Source organism: Staurois parvus, unplaced genomic scaffold (genome assembly GCF_062004578.1).
Source record: "Staurois parvus isolate SC_StPar_1 unplaced genomic scaffold, SC_StPar_1.0 ptg000634l, whole genome shotgun sequence".
In the NCBI taxonomy this organism is placed as follows: domain Eukaryota; kingdom Metazoa; phylum Chordata; class Amphibia; order Anura; family Ranidae; genus Staurois; species Staurois parvus.
In genome coordinates, this window is record NW_028318430.1 from 10,369,644 (window position 1) to 10,392,331 (window position 22,688).

The 22,688-nt window shown below is 40.9% G+C and overlaps 1 protein-coding gene across 3 annotated transcripts in view; it reads left to right on the forward strand.

Moving 5' to 3' along the window:
• TUBGCP3 (tubulin gamma complex component 3) overlaps positions 1-22,688 on the forward strand; it is a 156,827-nt gene that overhangs the window by 102,308 nt on the left and 31,831 nt on the right. For all 3 annotated transcript variants that reach the window (XM_089693569.1, XM_089693570.1, XM_089693571.1), the window contains 2 exons: positions 2,262-2,397; positions 5,654-5,722. In XM_089693569.1, coding sequence (XP_089549695.1) covers positions 2,262-2,397; positions 5,654-5,722 — 205 coding nt within the window. The remainder of the gene's footprint in view (positions 1-2,261; positions 2,398-5,653; positions 5,723-22,688) is intronic.

Here is a 22,688-nt window from a genome sequence, read left to right on the forward strand (position 1 = left end):
GACAGAATTTGTCATACAAATTTGATTTCTTTTTATAAGGAGGTGAGAAAATCATTGGACAGAGATGTGGCTGTGGACGTGGTATACTTGGATTTTGTAAAAGCGATTGACTCAGTTCCCCACACACAGCTAATGTGTAAGGTAAAGTCTACAGGCTTGGAAAAATCCATATGTAAATGCATAGATGAGTTCTTGCTGCAAAAAAATATTTTAAACGACAGACAGAACTGGAGAAAATGCACAGAAGGGCAACCAAACTGATAAGAGGCATGGAGGAGCTCAGCTATGAGGAAAGATTAGAGGAACTGAATTTATTCTCTCTTGAGAAGAGGAGATTAAGGGGGGATAGGATGAACATGTATAAATACATCAGTGGGTCATATAGTGAACTCGGTGTAGAGTTATTCACCCTGAGGTCATCACAGAGGACAAGGGGGCACTCTTTACATCTGGAGGAAAAGAGATTTAATCTCCAAACACGGAAAGGTTTCTTCACAGTGAGAGCTGTGAAAATGTAGAATAGACTCCCTCAAGATTTGGTTCTGGCCAGCTCAGTAGATTGCTTTAAAAAAAGACCTGGATTATTTCCTAGATGCACACAATATAACTGAATACTAACATTTATGGGTAAAGTTGATCCAGGGAATATCCGATTGCCTCTTGGGGGATCAGGAAGGAATTTTTTTCCCCTGCAGGAGCAAATTGGATCATGCTTTGCTGTTTTTTTTTTTTTGCCTTTCTCTGGATCAACTGTGTGTATAGGATTATAACTGTTTTTTTTTTGTTTTGTTTTTTTTTTTAATGGTTGAACTAGGTGGACTTTTGTTTTTTTTTTAAGCCAGAATAATTTATGTAACTTGTGATTCTCGTATACATGCAGTTATTTACTCAGTTGCATGCACAGGTGGAGTAAAAAGCTTAGTCTACATCCTGGTGCATTAAAGACCACCACATTAAGATGTATACCGACAGTTGGACATTAAAGTAGAGATCAAGTGTATGGTACAATAAAGTAGAAAGCAAGTATATTCATTCAAACATAAGTTTCTGTGTATCAGCAATAACCCTTCCAGAGAAGCAATAGCCTTAGAAAATATTCTTTGTATGTGTTCTTTTTTATTTGTGGCCATGTGACCACCAATACCTTTAATGGTTCTTTTATGTAGGTGTAGTCTGCTCATTTAAGTATGAGAGGTGTCCCCTTGCATGTCTATACTACCCCATAGAAAGGCTGTCACATCCATATCTTAACTGACAATGCATGTAGGGTATGGGATGATGGCATGAGGACGTTATGGGAACAAATTATGCAGAGACTTGCTATGGAGGGTCGACATCATTGCTGGAACAATTGTTAACAGCCCTTCATGTAAAATACTGGATTACAGCAAGCGCTGACAGGATAAAAATAGTATTACATCCAAACTGAGGTGGATTTGGAGAAGCACAGTGGTATGACCTTGTAGTTTTAGGAGCATTAATGGGTTAGTTCACCTTTTATCAAAAAGTAGACTATGCAGTTGTATATTGTTATAGTAGCATAGTGTGCTGAATCCACCCTCCAGGCAGGGCTCCCTTTCCGTTCAAAGAATGTTGACCAAAACCACTTTTAATAGAAGCCTTCTTAAAATCTCCTACAGCCTTTGATGCCTCCATCCCGAGTTATTATAGGGACAGCTGTAGAGAAAAATGGCAGCCACCCCAACCTATAACTATCCTTTACAGCAAGGTGTACATGGAAAGGCAATGCATCTTAGGGACAGCGCAGTGCTTGAGACCTGCACCCTCTAGTGCCACTGAGGGAGCACCATCTTGTCTTTTAAGGTCTCACATGCACAATATGTACTCTTTATTCACAGCCACTGAGCTTATCAAAGGTGACAGGAGAGTATACACTGTGCATATGCAGCCTGAAGGAGCAGGATGGCACTCCCTCCTGTAGCACTAGGAGGCACTGGTCCCAGCGGATGCTTGATCTCTACAGTAATTCAGAATGGAGCCATCACAGGCTGTTGGTGGTTTTAAGAAATCTTCATTTTTTTAGTTTTGGCCTACATTCTTTGAAATGAAAGGGAGCCCTGGCGGGAAGGTAGGTTCAACACACAATGCTGCTATACCCATATGGGGCAGCACAATGTGCTTTTTTGGTAAAGGTGAATTTTTCCATTTAATATTTGGGTGAATTGTGGAGCTTCACTTCAAGAAGGTGTCTATAAGATATTGTAGAATTGAAATGAAGGAATCTGTTTATTTTATCTTAGACCAGAACTTGTTCGTCCAGCAACTACATTGTACCAACATAATCTTACAGGGATACTTGAAACTGCTGTGAGAGCAACCAATGCACAATTTGACAATCCTGAGATTCTAAAGCGATTGGATGTCCGACTTCTAGAGGTAATGTGGGAGTGTGTTCCATGTATTGTACCAATGCTGGATGAGCAGACTAACTGTGTTCTCTTTTTTTTCTCTGTGTCCTTAGCTCTGAGGCAAGTGGCACCTAGGACAATGAGCTTTGGTGAGCAGTAGAGGGGGGTTGGTCTAATGGAGGTGGGAGGTTTTATTTTTTGTAGCAGGGAGAGCCGAAGGTAGAATGTGCCTTCCAATACAAGGGTTCCCTTGCTTCAGACAGCTTAGTGATATCAACACTGATGAAAAATAAAAAAATAAGGCATTAATGTGGCTGGTCTCCCAGTTCATATAGAGCCTGCTGGAGTGACTGGTTTTGTATATAGGAAGTTACCCCTCTGTTAGGCTGAAAATGGTGCTATTCACTTGGGATTGAGATTGCTGAAAACTGGAGCCTCACGCATTCTAGCAAGGTGACTTAGGTTCAATATACTTTCCTTTCCTCTTGCTTCTATACTACAGAGGGTGACATCACCATCCTTGGAATGAGATTCCAGAAAATGCAGAGTACCTAACATTTCACAAGATGACACAACAGCCCTGTGCAGTATAGTGACTTCTCATGAGATTTGTTGTCACCACTAACGTGTCACTTTGCTAGTGCTGGAAATTAGCATGGGGGAGGGGGGCCCTCATGAACAAGTAGACCTTGCTATTTAGGTGCGTTAAGCATGCCTATTTTATTTAATCCTGTATCTGTGCACCAGCAACTCACTGTTAATACTCCCACCGTGGCCTTTATCTACATTATTTCGTTCATTATCTGTAGCTGTATTTGAAAAGCTAAAGTTTATATAAAATATCATCAATATAGTCACTATGGTGGATTAATTTGTTCTAAACTTGAATGTAGTAAAGAATGTTCTTATTAAACTAACAGAACCAGTATGTTTTAGTGCATAATAGGCTGTATGTCATGCAGAATACCCTTGTATTAAATGTAATTTTCTTGTATTACGCTGTGTGAAAATGTACTAGACTAATACCTAGGCAATTGCGTTACAAATGCTTGCATCCTAAAACATTTATAGTGTTTAATTCAGCAGTACCTCCCTTGCCAATATAAAGTAATAAACAAACATCCTTAGAATTGGCAACTAAAGTGCTGCTAGACAGAGCGCATAATAACCTCAATTTTCTTTTGATGATTCAAATGGGGCCATTTACAAGAAATAAGAAGACATTATTTATTGCATTCATCCACACTGTAAAAAATCAAAATAAGAATCAAGGCTTCCTCTTTAAAATGAAACTCTCTTGTTATTGAGAGTGCCTGCAAGCTAATAACTCAGACGGCCCTGTAACAAAAAAGAGACTGATATGTCATAGGACCAATCCGTTTCCCTCCGGCACCTCTAGTGCATGTTGTTTATGCTGTGCTTTGTCAAAGATTTTTTTCCTGTTTGTTTTCTATTTGAAAAACAAATATTTCTACCATCTAATTGGCCACTCCAGTTTAGAGCTTTTTGAGTACACTTTGAAAAAAATTCTGCTTTGGAGAAATTAATAGCAGAAAATGTGTTTTTGTTGTATTATATAAAACCTGTTCTTTCTACAAAGCTTTGCTGTTTGAATATTTTTGTCATCTAGCATTTTAATAATTTCATATGCTTCTTTGATGTCTTAAAAAATTGCCACACTAAAACTGGGTACAAAAAAACAGAGCATGGCTGATTTTCACTTTGTCAATTAGCATTTTATATTTTGTATGCACTATGTCATAATTTGACTTTTTTTCTTTAGATACATTCCTAATATTTATAGATGCATAATTATGGGTTATAATAATGATATAAATAAGACTATACAGTGTGTTCCTTTAAAAAAAAAAAAAAAAAAAATAACTCTGAAGTAAATTTATTAAGATGAGCAACTTTCGGCTCTTCTAGATTCAACTGCCATTGCTGGTTATTTGCCATGCACATTTGAGGAACCACATTAACAGGTCAAGAGGTGAATACAGATGATTTATGATTAAATCAAACCTTGATTCGAAAATTGACTTTAGGCCACCTGCTCCAAGCTGCAGCACCTATTCCTGCTCCCACTGAAAAAAACTGCCAGCTTACGCAGGCTTTGTCCAGGTCTCATAGACTGCTGGTCAATTGTGCTTCTTGATATAAAACACCAAATTGTAAAATAAATAAATATATAAAATGTGCAATTAAAATAAAGTGCAAAACATCCATAAATATATAGATAGTGCAGTTCATCAGAATATAGTGCTATTTCTCAATTCAGTTTGGTGAAGTCCATTCATCCACATATAGATAGTGATAGAAAATTCCACCAGTTCATATAAATCTTATTGAAGAATTTCCACCACTAATATATAAATTGATGAACAGCCTTGTGACATCCACTGTGCACATACCAGCACCCCGCACTCACCAGAGGGTAAGGCTGCATAGATTATAGCAGCAGAAGCGCTTTATTATCCACTTGCCCTCCTGAAGATTTTCTTCCCTTCCTGACCAGGCCAATTTTTAATATTCCACATTGCACTATGTTTCAATTGCGTGGTCATGCAACACTATACACAATCAAAATTTATTTTTTGCACTGCAAATGATATATATATATATATTTTTTCCTTTCTGCTATAAAACATATCTAATGAAAAAAATCATACTGTTTTTGTATATTCTTGATTTTGTTGGCACGCATTAGTTTACCAATAAGTCTATTTTCATTTTAAAAACATTTTATGAACCATATATTGTAATTGTATATTTCCACATCTATCTGGATATCCATATTTACTAATGCACTGCTTCATGTTTAGTAGAGTAGATATGATGTATTGGTGTTTTCTCAGCTTTCTGCCCACTCTTTTATACGAACGCCAAACGGTTAGGCAGATCCTTCTATTCTAAAATGTGTTCAAAATGAACATGGTAAAACAAATGGCAGTTGCAGTTTCATCCAGAAAGGAATGAATCTGCAAAAATGTTTGCTAAATTTCTACATTCATTAAGTGTTTGCAAATTGTGTTCCTATTTCTGTCCATTTCTGTTGTATATTAGAAAAAGGACAGTTCAGTGATAAAGGATCATTTTGAGCATGTCCATGTCTACCTTCTTCAATATTTAATTCTTTCATTTGTAGAAAATTTGACTTAAAAGCATAAAAATATTCCACAAAAGGTACATGAAGTGACAGCTGTGCTTATTGACGTTATTATTGTTCTAATATGGATCTACAGAGAAATTTTGTTTATTTTTTTTTCTATGTCACTTGTTAGGTATCTCCTGGAGACACTGGATGGGATGTATTTAGTTTAGATTACCATGTGGATGGACCTATAGCCACAGTAAGTTATTTTCTGTTAGAAGTATTGCTGTTTAACTATCCTAGTATAGAAACGGCGTGCGCACATTTGTGTGTACATACGAAAAAAAAAACAAAAAAACATTATAAATACCTTTTTTCATATGCGATCACATACCCTCTGTTCTCATATGCATAAGGAGTTCGGGGAGGAGAAACAACAACACGCTGATCTTCCTAGTGAATGGGTGTGCGGGGGGTGTAAACAGAAGTCTGATCATTGGGTTAGCTTCCAGCACAGACAGAAAACAGACCATACTGTGCTCTCCCACCTGGTGTGGTCCGTTTTTAATAGAAAAGAGTGACTGGCAGAAACACCCTAGACTTTTTACACAAAGGAAGCAATACAATCAGAAAAAGATACTCTTACATATTCTTTAAAATGGCAGATGATTGGAGCCAGAGAAATAACCACCTGTAAAGTACAGCATATATACATATATCTTTGGTTCAAAAACGCTTGCCTTTGCATAAAGAATACAATTGTAAAATCTGTTGTGCGCTGGTAATGGAGTAAAAAATAAGTTGATACACATCTTTATTAAGCTTTACTGCAAGATCTATAAAACAAGTCTGCTTAATACAGAAAGTGCTTTTTTTTTTTTTTAAATTGGTCAACATCACTAGAAAATATCACCATTAAAAGGAGGCACAGTGATAAGCTTCCTGGAGAATTGCTGATTCTACATGTCCTCTTTATGCCAAGTGCCTTCAAGTTAGGCAACCGCTGAACAACAGCTTTGTAATTTTCTGTGAAAAAAGACCTTCAAAACCGCACCACACATGTGTGAATCCAACCTGAGTGTTTGTAGGAATGGGAAGGTGATGTAGCAGGAAAAAGGCCGATATGTCTGGAATTACGAAATCAGCAAATGTTTGAGAGATTTCTCTGATCTTAAACCAATAGGGCAAGATGCAAAACATACGTTGGATGGAGCCTTTTGTCATCTTTGCAAAGCCAACATTTATCAGGGACATTAGAATAAGATTTGTGGAAGACTGATGAAGTTTTGTACCATCGAGACAGAATTTTAAACTTGTTTGCTGGAATTTGGTGTAGATTTGGATTTTAGACTTTTTTGGCCTTGTTCTGGTGTTAGGGTCATTTGCAGGTCTTGTTCACATTGTATGAGATATACAACTGCACGGTCAATCTGAGATTGAGAGAGTAATGTGTTAAGAATAAATAGAGAGCGCCGAAGCAGTCCCTGTTCACTGCATATCATTTTGAAATAATTGTATTTTTTTTCTACATACTTACCTGTAAAATCCATTTCTTGGAGTACATCACGGGACACAGAGCAGGCCATATGACGACTATGTGGTTTATATGCCACCTATAGATGAATGGACACTGGCTGACCAACCAAACAGGAAGTTCTCACACCATTTAACCCCTTTTGCACAGGAAGTACTCAGTTTTTGTAGCAAACAATGAAAATCCAGAAAGAGGGGAGGGACCTCTTTGTCCCGTGATGGTGGAACCTTGCTCTTCAAACCATAGACTTGAATGATCAACTGATGAATCCACTTAGAAATACTTGACTTGGATGCCGCCTGTCCTCTCCTAGGACCAAAATAAACAAGGAATCAATATTTCTAATCTGCGTTGTCATTCTCAAAAAGACTGTTATTGCCCGAACCACATCCAGGGCATGTGAAGATCTTTCTTTTGCTGATTGAGGCCTAGGAAAGAATGAAGGCAGAATAATGTCCTGATTAAGATGAAAACTAGAAACCAACTTTGGTAAAAAGGATGGATGAGGCCGTAACACCACCTTATCCTGATGTAAAACCTAAAATTGTTCCCTACAAGAAAGAGCTTCCAAATCTGATGCCCTTCTTGCAGAGGTGATTGCCACCAAAAACAGAACCTTTAGAGTTAGCATAACTTACAGAATCTCCCTGATAGGTTCAAATGGTGGTTTCTGTAAAACTGCCAAGACCAAGTTCAAGTCCCAAGGACAGAAGGGCTGTCTGATAGGAGGAACAGTACGCATCACTCCCTGTAAAAAAAAAGTACGAACCAAAGAGTGAGATGCAATCGGTCTTTGGAAGAAAACAGCCAAGGCTGAAACCTGACCCTTAATACTACCAACAGCCAAATTATTTTCTACTCCTGATTGGAGAAAAGACAAAATTCTCCAAATCAGATATTTCCGGGGGTGCCTACCCTCACATCAAGAAATATATGCCTTCCAAGTTCTATAATAAATGTTCCTAGAAACCAGCTTCCTAGCATTCAACATTATGTGGATAACCAAGTCTGACACTCCCCTATCTTTCAGGATTTGGGTCTCAACAGCCATGTCATCAAATTCAGCGACCGTAAAACTGGGTGCAATATAGGTCTCTGAGACAGAAGGGCTGACTCCTCTGACAGAATCAATCACCTGACCCTCTTCAAGATCCTCTACTGCATCTTCATCCTCAGGTTCCAACCACTCTTGTTCAAGGACTGGTGGATCCAAAGATGGGAATCTTTCCCGCTTCTTACCCCCCTGAGCCAACCATCCCAATAATCTTGTCTTCTAACCGTGCTAAGGCTGATGCAAGATCCTCCTTAGTTACATATGCTGATGCAGACTCACTGGCAGTAGCCACAATGCCAGATAAACACAGCGGCTCAGATTGACCTGTTGCCCCTGTTCTTTCAGCAGAGGATAAGACAGTGGAACTTTGACTAGGCTACAAAGGACTTGGTGGTTGTGCATTTGCACCCTTTCCTGCCGTGCCTCCCCCACTGAGGAGGCACAGCAGGATGACATTACCTCCACTAGCGTTACAATAACTCTGTAAGAATTTAATAAAAACACAGCATACACAATAGACCTGTTTAACAACTTGCCCTCTAGAGGATTTACCCCCCTTCCTGACCAGGTCATTTTTTGCTGTACGGCGCTGCGTTACTTTAACTGACAATTGCGAGGTCATGCAACGCCGCACCCAAATTAAATTTACGTCCTTTTTTTCCCACGAATTGAGCTTTCTTTCAGTGGTATTTGATCGCCTGTATGTTTTTGGGTTTTTTTTTTGCGCTATAAGCAAAAAAAATACCAACAATTTTGAAAAAAGAAGCAATACTTTGGACTTTTTGCTATAAAACATGTCCAGTAAAAAAAAATGGAAAAAATCAAATTTTGTCATTTTACACCAAAATGTATTCTGCTACATGACTTTGCTAAAAAAAAAATCCCAATACGTGTAAATTAATTGGTTTACGAGAAAGTTATAGCATTTACAAATGGCGGTATAGATACTGGGATTTTTTTCTTTTCCTACTAGTAATGGCGGCGACCAGCAACTTTTAGCGGGACTGCGGCGGGCATTCTGACACGGGGGAAACTAACTTGGGGTCACTGACATCCCATAGTGACACCAATACAGTGATCAGTGCTAAAAAAACAGCACTGACGCTGTACTAATGACACTGGGCAGGAAGAGGTTAATGTAAGGGCGATCAAAAGGTTAACTGTGTGTAGGGAGTGTTTTCCTAGGGGGCGGAGGATGTGTGCTTCACTGCACAGCACAGCCATCCTGAGCAGTGTGCCCGAGCTGACAGGAAGGAAGACTGTTTGTAATCAAAACAGTTTTCCTCCCCGTCGATGATTGTTGGTAATCGCCAGCTGGGACCCCTGAGATTGACATCTGCGGCCGCTAACGGAGGCGCAGGTAGGGCGTGCTCGAGTGCGCCCCCTACCCGGAAATACAAAATTATGTATATATATATATATATATATATATATATGTGATTTTGCACACCCGTTCCACTGTGTAGCAGTATATCTCCTATACAACGACGGGTAAGCAGTTAAGAGTGGAATAACACACTCCAATACAGTCAACTGAAAAAAATGGGGGTAGCATGTACACAACCCTCCTGCCTGACTGGCCAACCCTCCCAGGGGAGTACTCATATGCCTTTTAGAATAACCTGCCCTGTGTCGTCCTGGTCATCCCTTCAGGGTGCAGCAGTGGTAGCAGCGGCTGCAGCAGCTTACATGTAACAGGCAGCGTCCTATGTAAATAATATGGCCGACTTCCTCCTGCTGCTACTACTGCGCATGCGCGTGCTCGCACACGTGGCAACAGACTCCTTCACGTTGGCAAAATTATGTACGACAGGCAGATACAGGCAAAAAAAAGAGAGACTCCCCCTGGAAGTCTTCCCAGTCAACCATAGCAGACTCTTCCGCATATATAAATATATTATATATAAACACTTACCCATCCCGCCGCTGGCCCCTGAACTCATAATCTGTGACCAACCTTCACCCATCACAGCTGGCCTTGTCCTAAAGACCTTCAGGGACTCTGTCACCCTTTTTAAAATGGGTGCCACTGCCTTGAAACCGTATAGCACCCTGCTGGAAGTGCCTTGGTCAGATCAAACTGCACAGGGTCCCGAAAATCCATTCCAGCACCGTAAAGCCGCATTACAGGCAAAACCCAGAAGATTCTTCTCCTTATCCAGCAAGGCTTGGGTTCCATCCATTTTGGTTAAGGCCCTTGACTCTCAGTAGAATCGTTCCAGACCCCCCAATATGCAGCACATGTTAAGTGAACATCCACCTTACAGATACTGGCAAAAAAACTAAGTACTTCCTGTGTAGGAGGGGTTATATGGGGAAAGACTTCCTGGTTGATTGGTCAGCCAGTGTCCATCCACCTATAGATGGCATATAACCCACATAGTCATTATTATGGCCTGCTCTGTGTTTTGTGATGTACGAGAAAGAAAAGATGTCTTTAGAATGAAGCAGGAGGTGGTAAAGCACAGGTAAAATTTCAGACAGGGTGTGTGGCACCAGGTGAGTCTATACAGGGGGAAGTATGAGATGCACTATTGTGCCAAAAGTATTGGGACGCCTGCCTTTACACGCACATGAACTTTAATGGCATCCCAGTCTTAGTCCGTAGGGTTCAATATTGAGTTGGCTCACTCTTTGCAGCTATAACAGCTTCAACTCTTCTGGGAAGGCTGTCTACAAGGTTTAGGAGTGTGTCTATGGGAATGTTTGATCATGCTTCCAGAAGTGCATTTGTGAGGTCAGGCACTGATGTCAGACAAGGTGGCCTGGATCACAGTCTCCTCTCAAATTCATTCCAAAGGTGTTCTGTCAGATTGAGGTCAGGACTCTGTGCAGGCCAGTCAAGTTCCTCCACCCCAAATTCGCTCATCCATGTCTTTATGGACCTTGCTTTGTGCACTGGTGTGCAGTCATGTTGGAACAGGAAAGGGCCATCCCCAAACTGTTCCCACAAAGTTGGGAGCATCGCATTGTCCAAAATGTCTTGGTATGCTGACGCCTTAAGAGTTCCCTTCACTGGAACTAATGAGCCAAGCCAAACCCCTGAAAAACAACACCACACCATAATCCCCCCTCTAAAAAACTTTACAGTTGGCACAGTGCAGTCAGGCAAGTACCGTTCTGGCAACCGCGAAACCCAGATACACCCATTGGATTTCCAGACAGAGAAGCGTGATTCGTCACTTCAGAGAACACGTCTCCACTGCTGTAGAGTCCAGTGGCAGCATGCTTTACACCACTGCATCCCACGCTTTGCATTGCACTTGGTGATGTAAGGCTTGGATGCAGCTGGTGTGCCATGGAAACTTATTCCATGAAGCTCTCTACGCACTGTTGTGCTAATCTGAGGGCCACACAGAGTGTGGAGGTCTTTTAGCTATGGACTCTGCAGACAGTTGGTAACTTCTGCGCACTGTGCACGTCGGCTTGCGCTGACCCCACTCTGTAATTTTACGTGGCCTACCACTTCGTGGCTGAGTTGCTGCGGTTCCCAGTTGCTTCCACTTTGGTATAATACCACTACCAGTTGACCGTGGAATATTTAGTAGCAAGGAAATGTCACGGGTGGTGGCAACATATCACGGTACAAAGCTTGAATTCACTGAGCTACTGAGAGCGACCTATTCTTTCACAAATGTTTGTAGAAGCAGTCTGCATGCCTTGCTTTTATACATCTGTGGCCATGGGGGTGATTGGAACACCTGAATCCAATGGTTTAGAGGGATGTCCCAATACTTTTGAAAATATAGTGTATCTTACTCAAGTGCGACACATTTTTTAGTATCACTGCATGCACAAGTTAATCAGTCTGAACAGATGGTAGGCTGTGTGATATTTAAAAATGTCAGGTAAAGCACTTCATGGGCTTTGGGTAGACAAATTAGATGGCTTTTAAGCCAAGGTTGTTTGCCAGTATGAAGTTTGAGAACATGAAATTGGCCAATTCAAAGGAAGAGAGGAAGGATATGTATGGGTAGGGTCGAAAGTAGGCTATAGAGATTGAGCTTTTCTAAGGAGGGGTGGGAAATTTAAAGTAAAGGTGTCCTTCAAATTGGCCAGAATAATAGTACTAAGGCATTTGATTGCCATGTGTGCCTATTTAAATTTGAAGTTAGTTTTGAGTTTGTCTATTTGTTGAAGGGTCATCGGTGTGCTCTTTGTTTATGATTTTTTTGGAAGTCAATTTTGAGAAATGAAAGATCTCCATATTTCTCAAATGCCGAGATTTTGTAATGATATTCTTCCACCTGTTGTCCTTTTAGATTAGGATTGGCACTTATTTTTCATAAAAAGGGTTCCAGGGTGAGTACAAAGAGAAGTGACGAAAGGGGGCAGCCCTGGCAAGTGCCGTTTGAAATCATGAAGGGCTCTAAGAAGAATTAATTGACTTTTATGAGGCAAAAGTGATGTAGTAGATTGCATGAATTCATTTCAGAAAGTTAACTCCTTGACCAATTGATTTTTAGAACTGCTTTCATGAATTGCCAGCTAAACCTGTCAAAAGCCTTTTTGGAAGCAGTCGATAGGCAGAGGCATAGAGTAGCAGAGAGTAGCTGCATGGATAAGATTGTGTATCCTAATGACAGGCCTCTTGAGCAGACAAGAAAGCCAACTTGGTCACAGTCAATAATAAGGCAACGTGAATGCAATACTTAAAAATTGCCCTGGTTAGAAAAGCAGTTAAACCTGAAACCCGGGCACAAAAGCTTTAATTTAAATATAGTGCTCAATAGCTGCAAAGGATAGAAATCTACTTTGTCTGCAACAAATGCCTTTGCAAACCCAAATATTACCTTGTAAAATAGTATTGATATCATCACTGTGCTCTACATAGTCTGAGCAGAGCTGTGGGAGTGGCTCAGCAGGCCCCACTGACTACAGGTTGTCTTCAGAAAACTGCAGACTGGGGCAGAGACAAGACTAGTCACCATGCACAAAGCAAGAGAACGGCAGCGGTTGGTCTTTATTACAGAAGCTGCTGCACAAGGGCAAAGTTTCATACTGGGCTACTACACAGATCTGGAATAAATACACAAAACACACCAAGATTCAACTACACATAACTCTTGTATGTATTTGTCTAACCTGCAGTTCAGCTTTAGGGATGAGTTACTCCACAGAGTCTACCACTACAGAGGTCAGTCAGGGCTTGTTTTACAACTCATTTACTACTTGTTTGTCTGGGCACAGGTGTAGCTTTAGATCTTTGTTTTAAAATATAGACTAGAAGGTTGTTTAAAATGCTTTATGAAAGCTGCTCCAAACTTCATGGAAGCTTTCCCAATGCTTTCTCTGCACTATATCTCCTACACAAGCTGAAGCCCATAAATACAGTAATTATTAATTACAAGTTTAAACAATGATGCTAGGGAATTTACAATATTTATCCTTTAAATATTTTTGTGAGTATTAATTACAGTTTGCCTCTTTGAGTTTATTTTTCTTTATCATTCCTTGGGGTTAATTCTGAGTCATAAGAGTTATACTGCTACCTACAGAAGATCGGACATTAGCAACAAATTTGATGGTCACATATAAGCCCTCCCACTCCCACCAAGCTCCTGTTTTTGTGCTGTTGTCTTAGGAGAATGGACAGCCTCTGTTTCTAACAGAAGCAAAATCCTTTTTATACATGCTTATTCTACTTCTCTCAAGATCCCCTTGTTCTACTGTCAAGATCCTTTATTACTGCAGAGATGGAGAGCTAATTTATGAAGTTTTTTGGATCCTGGCTGATGCTCTGCATATCCTTGGAGGCCTTATCTGGATTCGCCCATGCCACACATTCAAGGCTGGCCTTTAATGTGACCCTAGTGCACTGGGCTCTGCTGTAGACACTCTCCACGGCAGTCTCATGTACTGTGTGAGTCAGCCGAAGAGCACTTTACAGGTCCAGGTCTACAATACACCCATTGGTGGAACCTTGACAATGAAGACTCTTTAGTGAGTAAAAGTATAAAAATAATCCCCCTGCACTCCACTGGTATGAACAAACACAACCCCAAATATATGCAAGCTGCTACCACCTATTCCCAATACCACAAGATGTATGACATAAAAAACAAATATTGGTGAAGCGCTTCACATGAAAAACTAAATAAGTACAATGATATAAAAATACATGTAAAATGACCACACTGTATTGAAAGATATTGATAACTAGTGCTAAATAATCCCCCCAAAAAATATATAAGTGCCAAGTGCTGAAAGTGCAAAACAGGTCATGCGTTTGCTGACTAGATCGTGCCAAAATACAATATATGCACAGTAAACATAATACACAATAACATTGCACACTCTGACTGAAAGTGACAGGTGCTCAGTATGAGTATGAATATTAGTTCAAAGTAAAATCCACAATAAAGTGCAATAACAAAGTGCTTGACATATCGTGTGCAAACAAACACCGCGATGTCAGTGCTTCAATTCTTCTCTCCAATCATGATGCGTGTTAGTATGCCACACGTGTATATCGTAATCCAAAAGTGGCTAAAGTGCCTCCTCATCTTAACCATGTGACCCCTAAGGGCCACAATGCTTTAGGTAATATAACTCCACCAGACTGTGGATCTCTGTAATAATACTCCTGTAGTACCACTCGATCTCCTCTGCCAGGTCACTTATGCCCTCAGATGGTAATCCCCTGCATCCTGCCTGGCACTCTTGCCTAGATTCTGTACTTTTTTCACAGAATATCTCTTAATTTTGAAATACCTGAATATTCACCTTCTGAAGGAACAGGTGACACAGGTCTTGTCTGCCCGTGTCAAAACATCAAACTGTTTGAACTCCACAGAGATTTGATTTGGTCCTGAACTTTCAAAAACCACTGTTGGAGCAGACTTATTGCTATTAGTATTTGGTTCTCTTACTTAGATACATCTCAGTCCAGGGATTTTCTTCTGCAAAATAACGGGTCGGGTTCGAACTCTGCAGTTCAAGAGCCAGCCAACCATTCAGACTTTGTAGCTCAACATTTTGGTTGCATAGGACAAGAAGGCACGGTCTCTGGACAGTTCTATGCTCATGACACCAAGGACCTGGTCTGGGGGCCCCGCAAATCCAGCCTTGCAATTGGGAAATCCTTCCATCATTCTGGAGGATTCTCATGGGAATCACCTACATGACAGGCTGGAGAGGAGTCCTAGACACCTTTTCAGTGCAGAAGACTTGGTCACCAATGCTTTCACCTCCCAATGAACATTGTGGAATTCAGAGTGATTCAGTCATTCCTTTACCACTGGACCTCTTTACCGCAGGTTAATCCAGCTTGCACATGACCTCACATTCAGGCAGATGTGGTACTCAGACCTAATCATAGTCTGTGGGCTCTCCAAGATCACCCAAATCTTCTGTCCCAGGAACTAGTTTACCACCCTACTTCCCAGTTGTTTTATTGGCATGGCTGTTGAAGCCCAAGTCCTAAAAGATAGGGGCCAATCTGATTCTGTTATTCCTGCACTCCTAAAAACTAGGAATTGCTTCTCGTAAAAGTCTACCATTGCACCTGGAAGGCATAATTTCCAGTCTGAGGCAAGGAATTTCCACCCCCGGAGGTACTCCACGGGATGCCTTACCTGCTTTTAGTCTTGCTTGGATTTGCATTTGACTTTGAGTACCATCACAGGCCAGATCTTGTCTTTAGCAAAGATTGCCTACCTCTTTGTATAGGGCACTGATTACATTGAGACTGTGACTCCATGGAGCCTCAACCTGGTTCTGCTGGTTCTTCAAAAACCACCCTTTGAGAGCAGCCTGAGAAATCTTCCATGATGGGTTCACGCACAAGGTATCTTTCCTTGTTGCCATCGCCTTTGTAAGGCGAGTTTTTGAGTTGGCAGCCTTGTTTGTAAGACACTTTTTCTGGTGCTTCAAAGGGACAAGGTCCCTTTTTCCTTAAGATGGTTTCTCACTTTCACCTTAACCCGGACATTGAGCTTCTGTCACCATTTCCTATGCTGGTACATCTTAAGGAGATATCCCTCTATTGTTTGGATGAATTGAAAGTTATTCAACTTTATCTCCAAGTTGCAACTTTCCTCTGATGGGCTGACTCCTTTTTTTCCTCAATCTTGAAGGGTCCCTGGGGGGCAACCTGCTTTTTTCTCCACTACTGTTAAGTGGCTTAGGCAGATTATAATTCAAGTCTATAGTCTTGAAGTACAAAGTTCCATCTTTCTTATCAAGGCACAGTCCACTAGATCAGTGAGTTGCCTCTTGAGCTTTTCCACATTGTCTCTTTCTCAAATTTGCAAAGTTGCCAGCTGGTCTTATGTTCACATTTTCACTAAGTTCTACCAGGTGGATGTTCAAGCCTTTTCTGATGCCAGCTTCATACGTAAGGACACTCAGGCAGCTCTTTGATTTACAAGCTACCCCAATAGTACACTGTTGTTTTAGAGGGCTTGTTAGCATTTCATTTGCTGTGTTGCCTATCCCTCAGTTGGGCTGCATTTGAACGTCGTTCTTGTATCAAAATTAACCCTGTGTTCCCTAATGAACGATAAAAAAAACCCAGGAATTTTTTACTTATTGTAGAAACCTTTTCTTGATATTCATTATTAGACACAGGTTCCATCCCTCTTTCTTTACAATCCACTTCCACTGCTGCTTTTCTACTAAACGGCTCTTCTCACCCACCCCCCTAAGGATCGCAGTGATCTACAGGCCCCCCGGATCCGCTCAAAATCACCAACGATCTACTAACCGCCAAAGCCAAAGGCGACTACTCCTAGACCTCTCCGCGGCCTTTGACACAGTCGACCACCCCCTCCTCCTTAATAAACTACTCTCCCTTGGCATCAGAGACACCGCTCTCTCCTGGTTCTCGTCCTATCTATCCCAACGCTCCTTCAGCGTTTCCTACAATGGTGCCACCTCCTCCTCACTCCCCCTCTCTGTTGGGGTCCCCCAGGGCTCTGTCCTTGGACCCCTTCTCTTCTCCATCTACACCTCCTCCCTTGGCAAACTCATACACTCCCACGGCTTCAATTACCACCTCTATGCTGATGATACTCAAATCTACCTATCCACCCCTCACCTCACCCCCACATTCTCCGCCCGCTTCACTCACCTCCTAAACGACATCTCTGACTGGATGTCGCTCCATTTCCTCAAACTCAACCTCTCCAAAACCGAGCTTCTCATCTTCCCCCCAGCCCGCGCCCCCCCCCATCCTTTCCATCACTACCAACAACACCACCATCAATCCCGCCCAGCAAGCCAAGGTCCTTGGCATCATTCTGGACTCAAACCTTTCCTTTCAACCTCATATCAAATCTCTCACAAACACATGCAGGCTCCACCTCCGGAACATCTCCAAGATACGCTCCTTCCTTACCCCAGACACCACTAAACTACTAGTACACTCCCTGATTATCTCACGCCTGGACTACTGCAACTCCCTCCTCACCGGCCTACCCCAGTGCAGGCTCTCCCCGCTTCAGACCATCCTGAACTCAGCGGCCAGACTCATCCACCTCACCAGCCGCTCCACCTCTGCCACCCCCCTCTGCCTCTCCCTCCACTGGCTCCCCATTGCCCAACGCAATAAATTCAAATTGCTCACCCTGACCTATAAGGCCATTCACAACACTGCCCCTTAACTACCTCACCGACCTGATTCCCAGGTACCACCCTACCCGTACCCTTCGCTCTTCACAGGACCTCCTTCTATCTTGCTCCCTGGTCTCCTCCTCCCACGCACGACTGCAAGACTTCTCTAGGTCCTCCCCCATCCTCTGGAACTCACTACCCCAATCCATCAGACTGTCACCTTCCCTCCTCACCTTCAGGCGCTCCCTGAAAACCCACCTCTTCAGGGAAGCCTACCCCACCCTCACCTAACAGCCGCTGCCCTTCCCTGCTCCTACCACTCCATCCCCCACAGCCGTTTCCTCCTGTGCCTCTACCCCCTCCCTCCTAGATTGTAAGCTCGAAAGAGTAGGGCCCTCTTACCCCTTGTGTACTGTTTGATGTTACTGTTCTGTTTCATGTATTGTCCCCCCTCTATTGTACAGCGCTGAGCAAACCCTTTGGCGCTATATAAACTCGATAAATAAATAAATATAAACTGGAGCTTGATGAGAGTGGGAAAGGTTATACCTGACTGTTGCTAGTGTCCATTCTCCTGTTGACATCAGTATAACCCTCTTTTCTCAGAAATACCCTTAATGAGGTCCAAGAAAAGAATTTTACAGTAATTACAAAAATCCATTTATTATTCTGTTAGTGATATGTGGAAAATCTGATTAAAGGTTAAGTTCACCTTCTCCAGAATATAGCCTACGCAGTCAAGTGGCCTCAGCAGGTATTAAAAAGCTTTGTAGCTTTGTAACATGTTTATTAATTTGATTATCATACCTGTAGGTCATTTGATATCCCCCACCCATAGAAGCTTGGCTGAAAAACTCCTAGTTAGTAATTCCTACCCTCCTGCCTTGTAGCTAGGATGTGAAAACCATTGAACACTCATTTTCAACATTGCAGGAGTGAAAAACCAATGGGTTTCACGTCCTAGCAACAACGCAGGATGTGGGGATTTCAAACTGGGAGTTGTTCAACCAGGATTCTGTAATTAAATGAATAAACATTTTACAAAACTTTTTTTTTTTTTTTTTTTTATATATCCACCGTGGCCCCTTGACTGCATAGGCTGTTTTCTGGAAAAGGTGAAGTTAGACTTTAAGGCATGGCAGTGAATATTTCGATTACAATTTCAGTTTCTTTTAATGTGTTATATGTAGATAAGTGGCTTTTTATTTAAACTGCATCTTATATATTTAATAATTCATTTGTTCTCTTTGAGATTTAAGCATGTCCTTAATAAAATAGTTCATTCATTGTGTTCCATTATTCATAGACTATCAACTAATTTGAAATAATTTGCAAGGCACTGTGGAATGTATTTAAGTACTATCATATTTATACAATTTAAAATAAAATATGATGAAGGATTCATTAGATTTGATTAGAAAATAGCTGGTTTATTGTTCAAAAGAGTTTTATCACCTAAAATCGGTATTTTACTTAATGAAGCTATTATGTTACTTTACTCAAGAAGCAAATGGCATCTCTTTAAAATGCTTGAAAATGTTTGTAGTGAAGTGTGAGGTAATTTGCATACCTATTTAAAAAAAATCTATACATTTTCGCATGCTGACTTGCAAATGCTAGTACAACAGTGTTCATAAATATATTAATTTATATATCTACACCCATAGACTAGGTGCATTTTAAAATCTTTTGAGATCCGGCTTCTTTTGCATTGAAGGAGTGTTGGAACTGGATATAGTGCTTTTCTTGTGGATTGTTGATACATTTTAGTTTTACTTTGTGTGAGGATGAAGGATCTATGGAGAGATGTAGGGTTTCATGAGTTTTTTCTTAAAAACCTGGTTCTTTTTAAAACTGTGAAAACAGAAATAGATATTCTTTCTTTGGCAGATAAATTTAAATTAATTGTGCAATGACGTCACACAGTTTCCTTTCTGTGATCTTTCACCGCCTACTGCTTGGTACCCTATAAATAATTTGCAAAAAAAAATGGTATGGCATTAACATGCTTAATCTTGGTAACTCCATTCTACATCGTCTACTGCAGGGGTCTACAAACGTTTCAGTATTTTACACATATTCTTGGGCCAAAAAAAATCTGCTTTATAAATGAACAAATCAAATTTAAATGAATGAATACATTTTTCTGGTTTATTCTTTGTAATCGGCATGAAATGATTTACAAAAACAGAAAAAAAAAATCCGTAACACAAAGCAAAAAAATTTCAAATAAACTTGAGCCCATGAGCCAATGACCCTAGTGCTGCTAGGCAGAAAAGCTAAACACTTAGCCACTGTGCTGCTCTTATAGTTGGGAACCTGGTTTCCTTGTTGCCTGTTAGCTTTGCTTTCTGTGTCGTCCACTGAACGTCCTATGGTCAAGATTTAAAGGTGCCTGTGCCCTGTACTGTAAGAAGTAAGAAAGGACATGGGCCACTCTCTGCTCTGTCCAGATGTTTTTTTCTGATTGCTTGCTAAAAACTGAGGATTGCTAGGAGCAAGAGGGGTTATGTTGGCTGTCCCATTAATCTTGTTTTCCAATGTCCTGAAGGTGACAGCATATAACCCATGGTCAAGATTTAAAGGAATCTGTGCCCTGTGCTGTATGCCAACAAAGAGATTTTAAAGCCAAGTCAAAATTCTTATTTTCACCAACCTTGTTTTGGCTTTAAATGACCATGGAAAACCAGTGGTATGGAATTAACAAGAGGTAGATAAAGAGGAGAAGCAGATTAACATTGAGCAAAATGTGAGTTAAAAACTTCGGAAGTAGGTTTGAGCAGAGGAGAGAGCAAGAAAAAGGTAACAGATTACCTAATACTTTTTCTTTTACAATAAAGTTTTGTTGAAGATCAAGATCAGGCAAGTTCAAATATAAACAATAGCCTCAGCAATATGTCTCATAATGGCAGATTGCAATCTGAATAACAAAATATTTTAATTGAACCAAGTATGTCAAATACTAAGCAATAAATTGTTCAAGTTACAGTACCTACTGCATTAACAGACTGTTCCTTATTGGAAGCTTGGTGCTGGATGAGACCTGTCCAGTCTTCCATTTTTTAAAAAAATATATATTTTATTCTGCATCACCTTTTCGACTATAGGTAAGACTGCATTGTAGTGGGCCAAATCTTTTTTGTCCTGGAGGGAGCATATCATCCACACACCATTTTTTTTTTTTTTTAAAATGAAAGTTTATTGATATAAGGTAGCATCCGTAACAGTATGTAAGCATCTTGGTACATAGGCAAGATTCAGTTGAACAGCTTGAGATAATAAAGGGTAATATAGGACAATAGAAAATGAAAAACATCAGCACGCTCAACCAAATTTGACATAACCCTGTATCCCAGAAACTTGAACTGTGATTCCCACGAGGTGGGGAAGGGGGGAAATGGAACTATCCCACTCAAATGTTTTTTAAAATAAAATCAAACAGCAAGAGAGAAGACAGACTAAAGAGGCCCAGAGAGGAGGGGAAGAAGGAGAAGGAAAGAGGGAAAAAAAAAGGGATCGAGTGGGGGAACAGGAAGGGGGCGATAGGGGTAGAGCCTAGAACAATCCAGGGGCTGATACTTATTACTGTCATGCAAAAAGAGCCTCACCTTCCTCAGAATAGATGAACATATTCCACAGACCCCATGTCTTGGAGTAGATCTCCCGTTTATGTTGTGAGGTCAGGAACATCTTCCATCTAGTTCAATTACTCCACTTTGATGAGCCATTGGCGGATGGATAAGCTGATTACAACTGCAGGTAAAATGTTAGTGCAAGCCATTTACAATGTACAGCGCCTTGAAAAAGTATTCATCCCCCTTGAAATTTTCTACATTTTGTCATGTTACAACCAAAAATGTAAATGTATTTTATTGGGATTATTTGGAGGGGTCTCAAAACTATTGCCCTCCAGCTGTTGAAATAATACAAGTCCCATCATGCTTCTGCCTCTGGGAGTCTTGCCTGTGGCTGTCAGAGTCTTGCAAGGTCTCATGGGACTTGCAGTTCCTCAACATCTGAAGGGCCATAGTTTGGAGACCCATGTGATAGACCAACACAATGTGGCACATAATTGTGAAATGGAAGGAAAATGATAAATGGTTTTCAAAATTTTTGACAAATATGTGAAAAGTGTGGCGTGCATTTGTATTCAGCCCCCTTTACTCGGATACCCCTAACTAAAACCTAGTGGAACCAATTGCCTTCAGAAGTCACCTAATTAGTAAATAGAGTCCACCTGTGTGTAATCTAATCTCAGTATAAATTCAGCTGTTCTGTGAAGCCCTCAGAGGTTTGTTAGAGAACATTCGTGAACAAACAGCATCATGAAGGCCAAGAAACACACCAGATAGGTCAGGCATAAAGTTGTGGAGAGGCTTAAAGCAGGGTTAGGTTATAAAAAATATCCCAAGCTTTGAACATCTCACAGAGCACTGTTCAATCCATCATCCGAAAATGGAAAGAGTATGGCACAACTGCAATCTTACCACTCCACAAACCTGGTCTTTATGGAAGAGTTTCAAGAAGAAAGCCATTGTTAAAAGCCATGAGAAGTCCCGTTTGCAGTTGGCGAGAAGCCATGTGGGGGACACAGCAATCATGTGGAAGAATGTGCTCTGGTCAGATGAAACCAAAATGGAACTTTTTGGCCTAAAAGCAAAACACAATGTGTGGCGGAAAACTAACACTGCACATCACCCTGAACACACCATCCCCACTGTGAAACGTGGTGGCAGCATCATGTTATGGGAATGCTTTTCTTCAGCAGGGACAGGGAATTTGATCAGAGTTGATAGGAAGATGTATGGAGCCAAATACAGGGCAATCTTAGAAGAAAACCTGTTAGAGTCCGCAAAAGACTTGAGACTGGGGTGGAGGTTCACCTTCCAGCAGGACAACGACCTTAAACATACAGCCAGAGCTACAATTGAATGGTTTTGATCAAACCATATTCATGTGTTAGAATGGCCCAGTCAAAGTCTAGACCTAAATCCAATTGAGAATCTGTGGCAAGACTTGAAAATTGCTGTTCACAGACACTCTCCATCCAATTTGACAGAGATTGAGCTATTTACCAAAGAC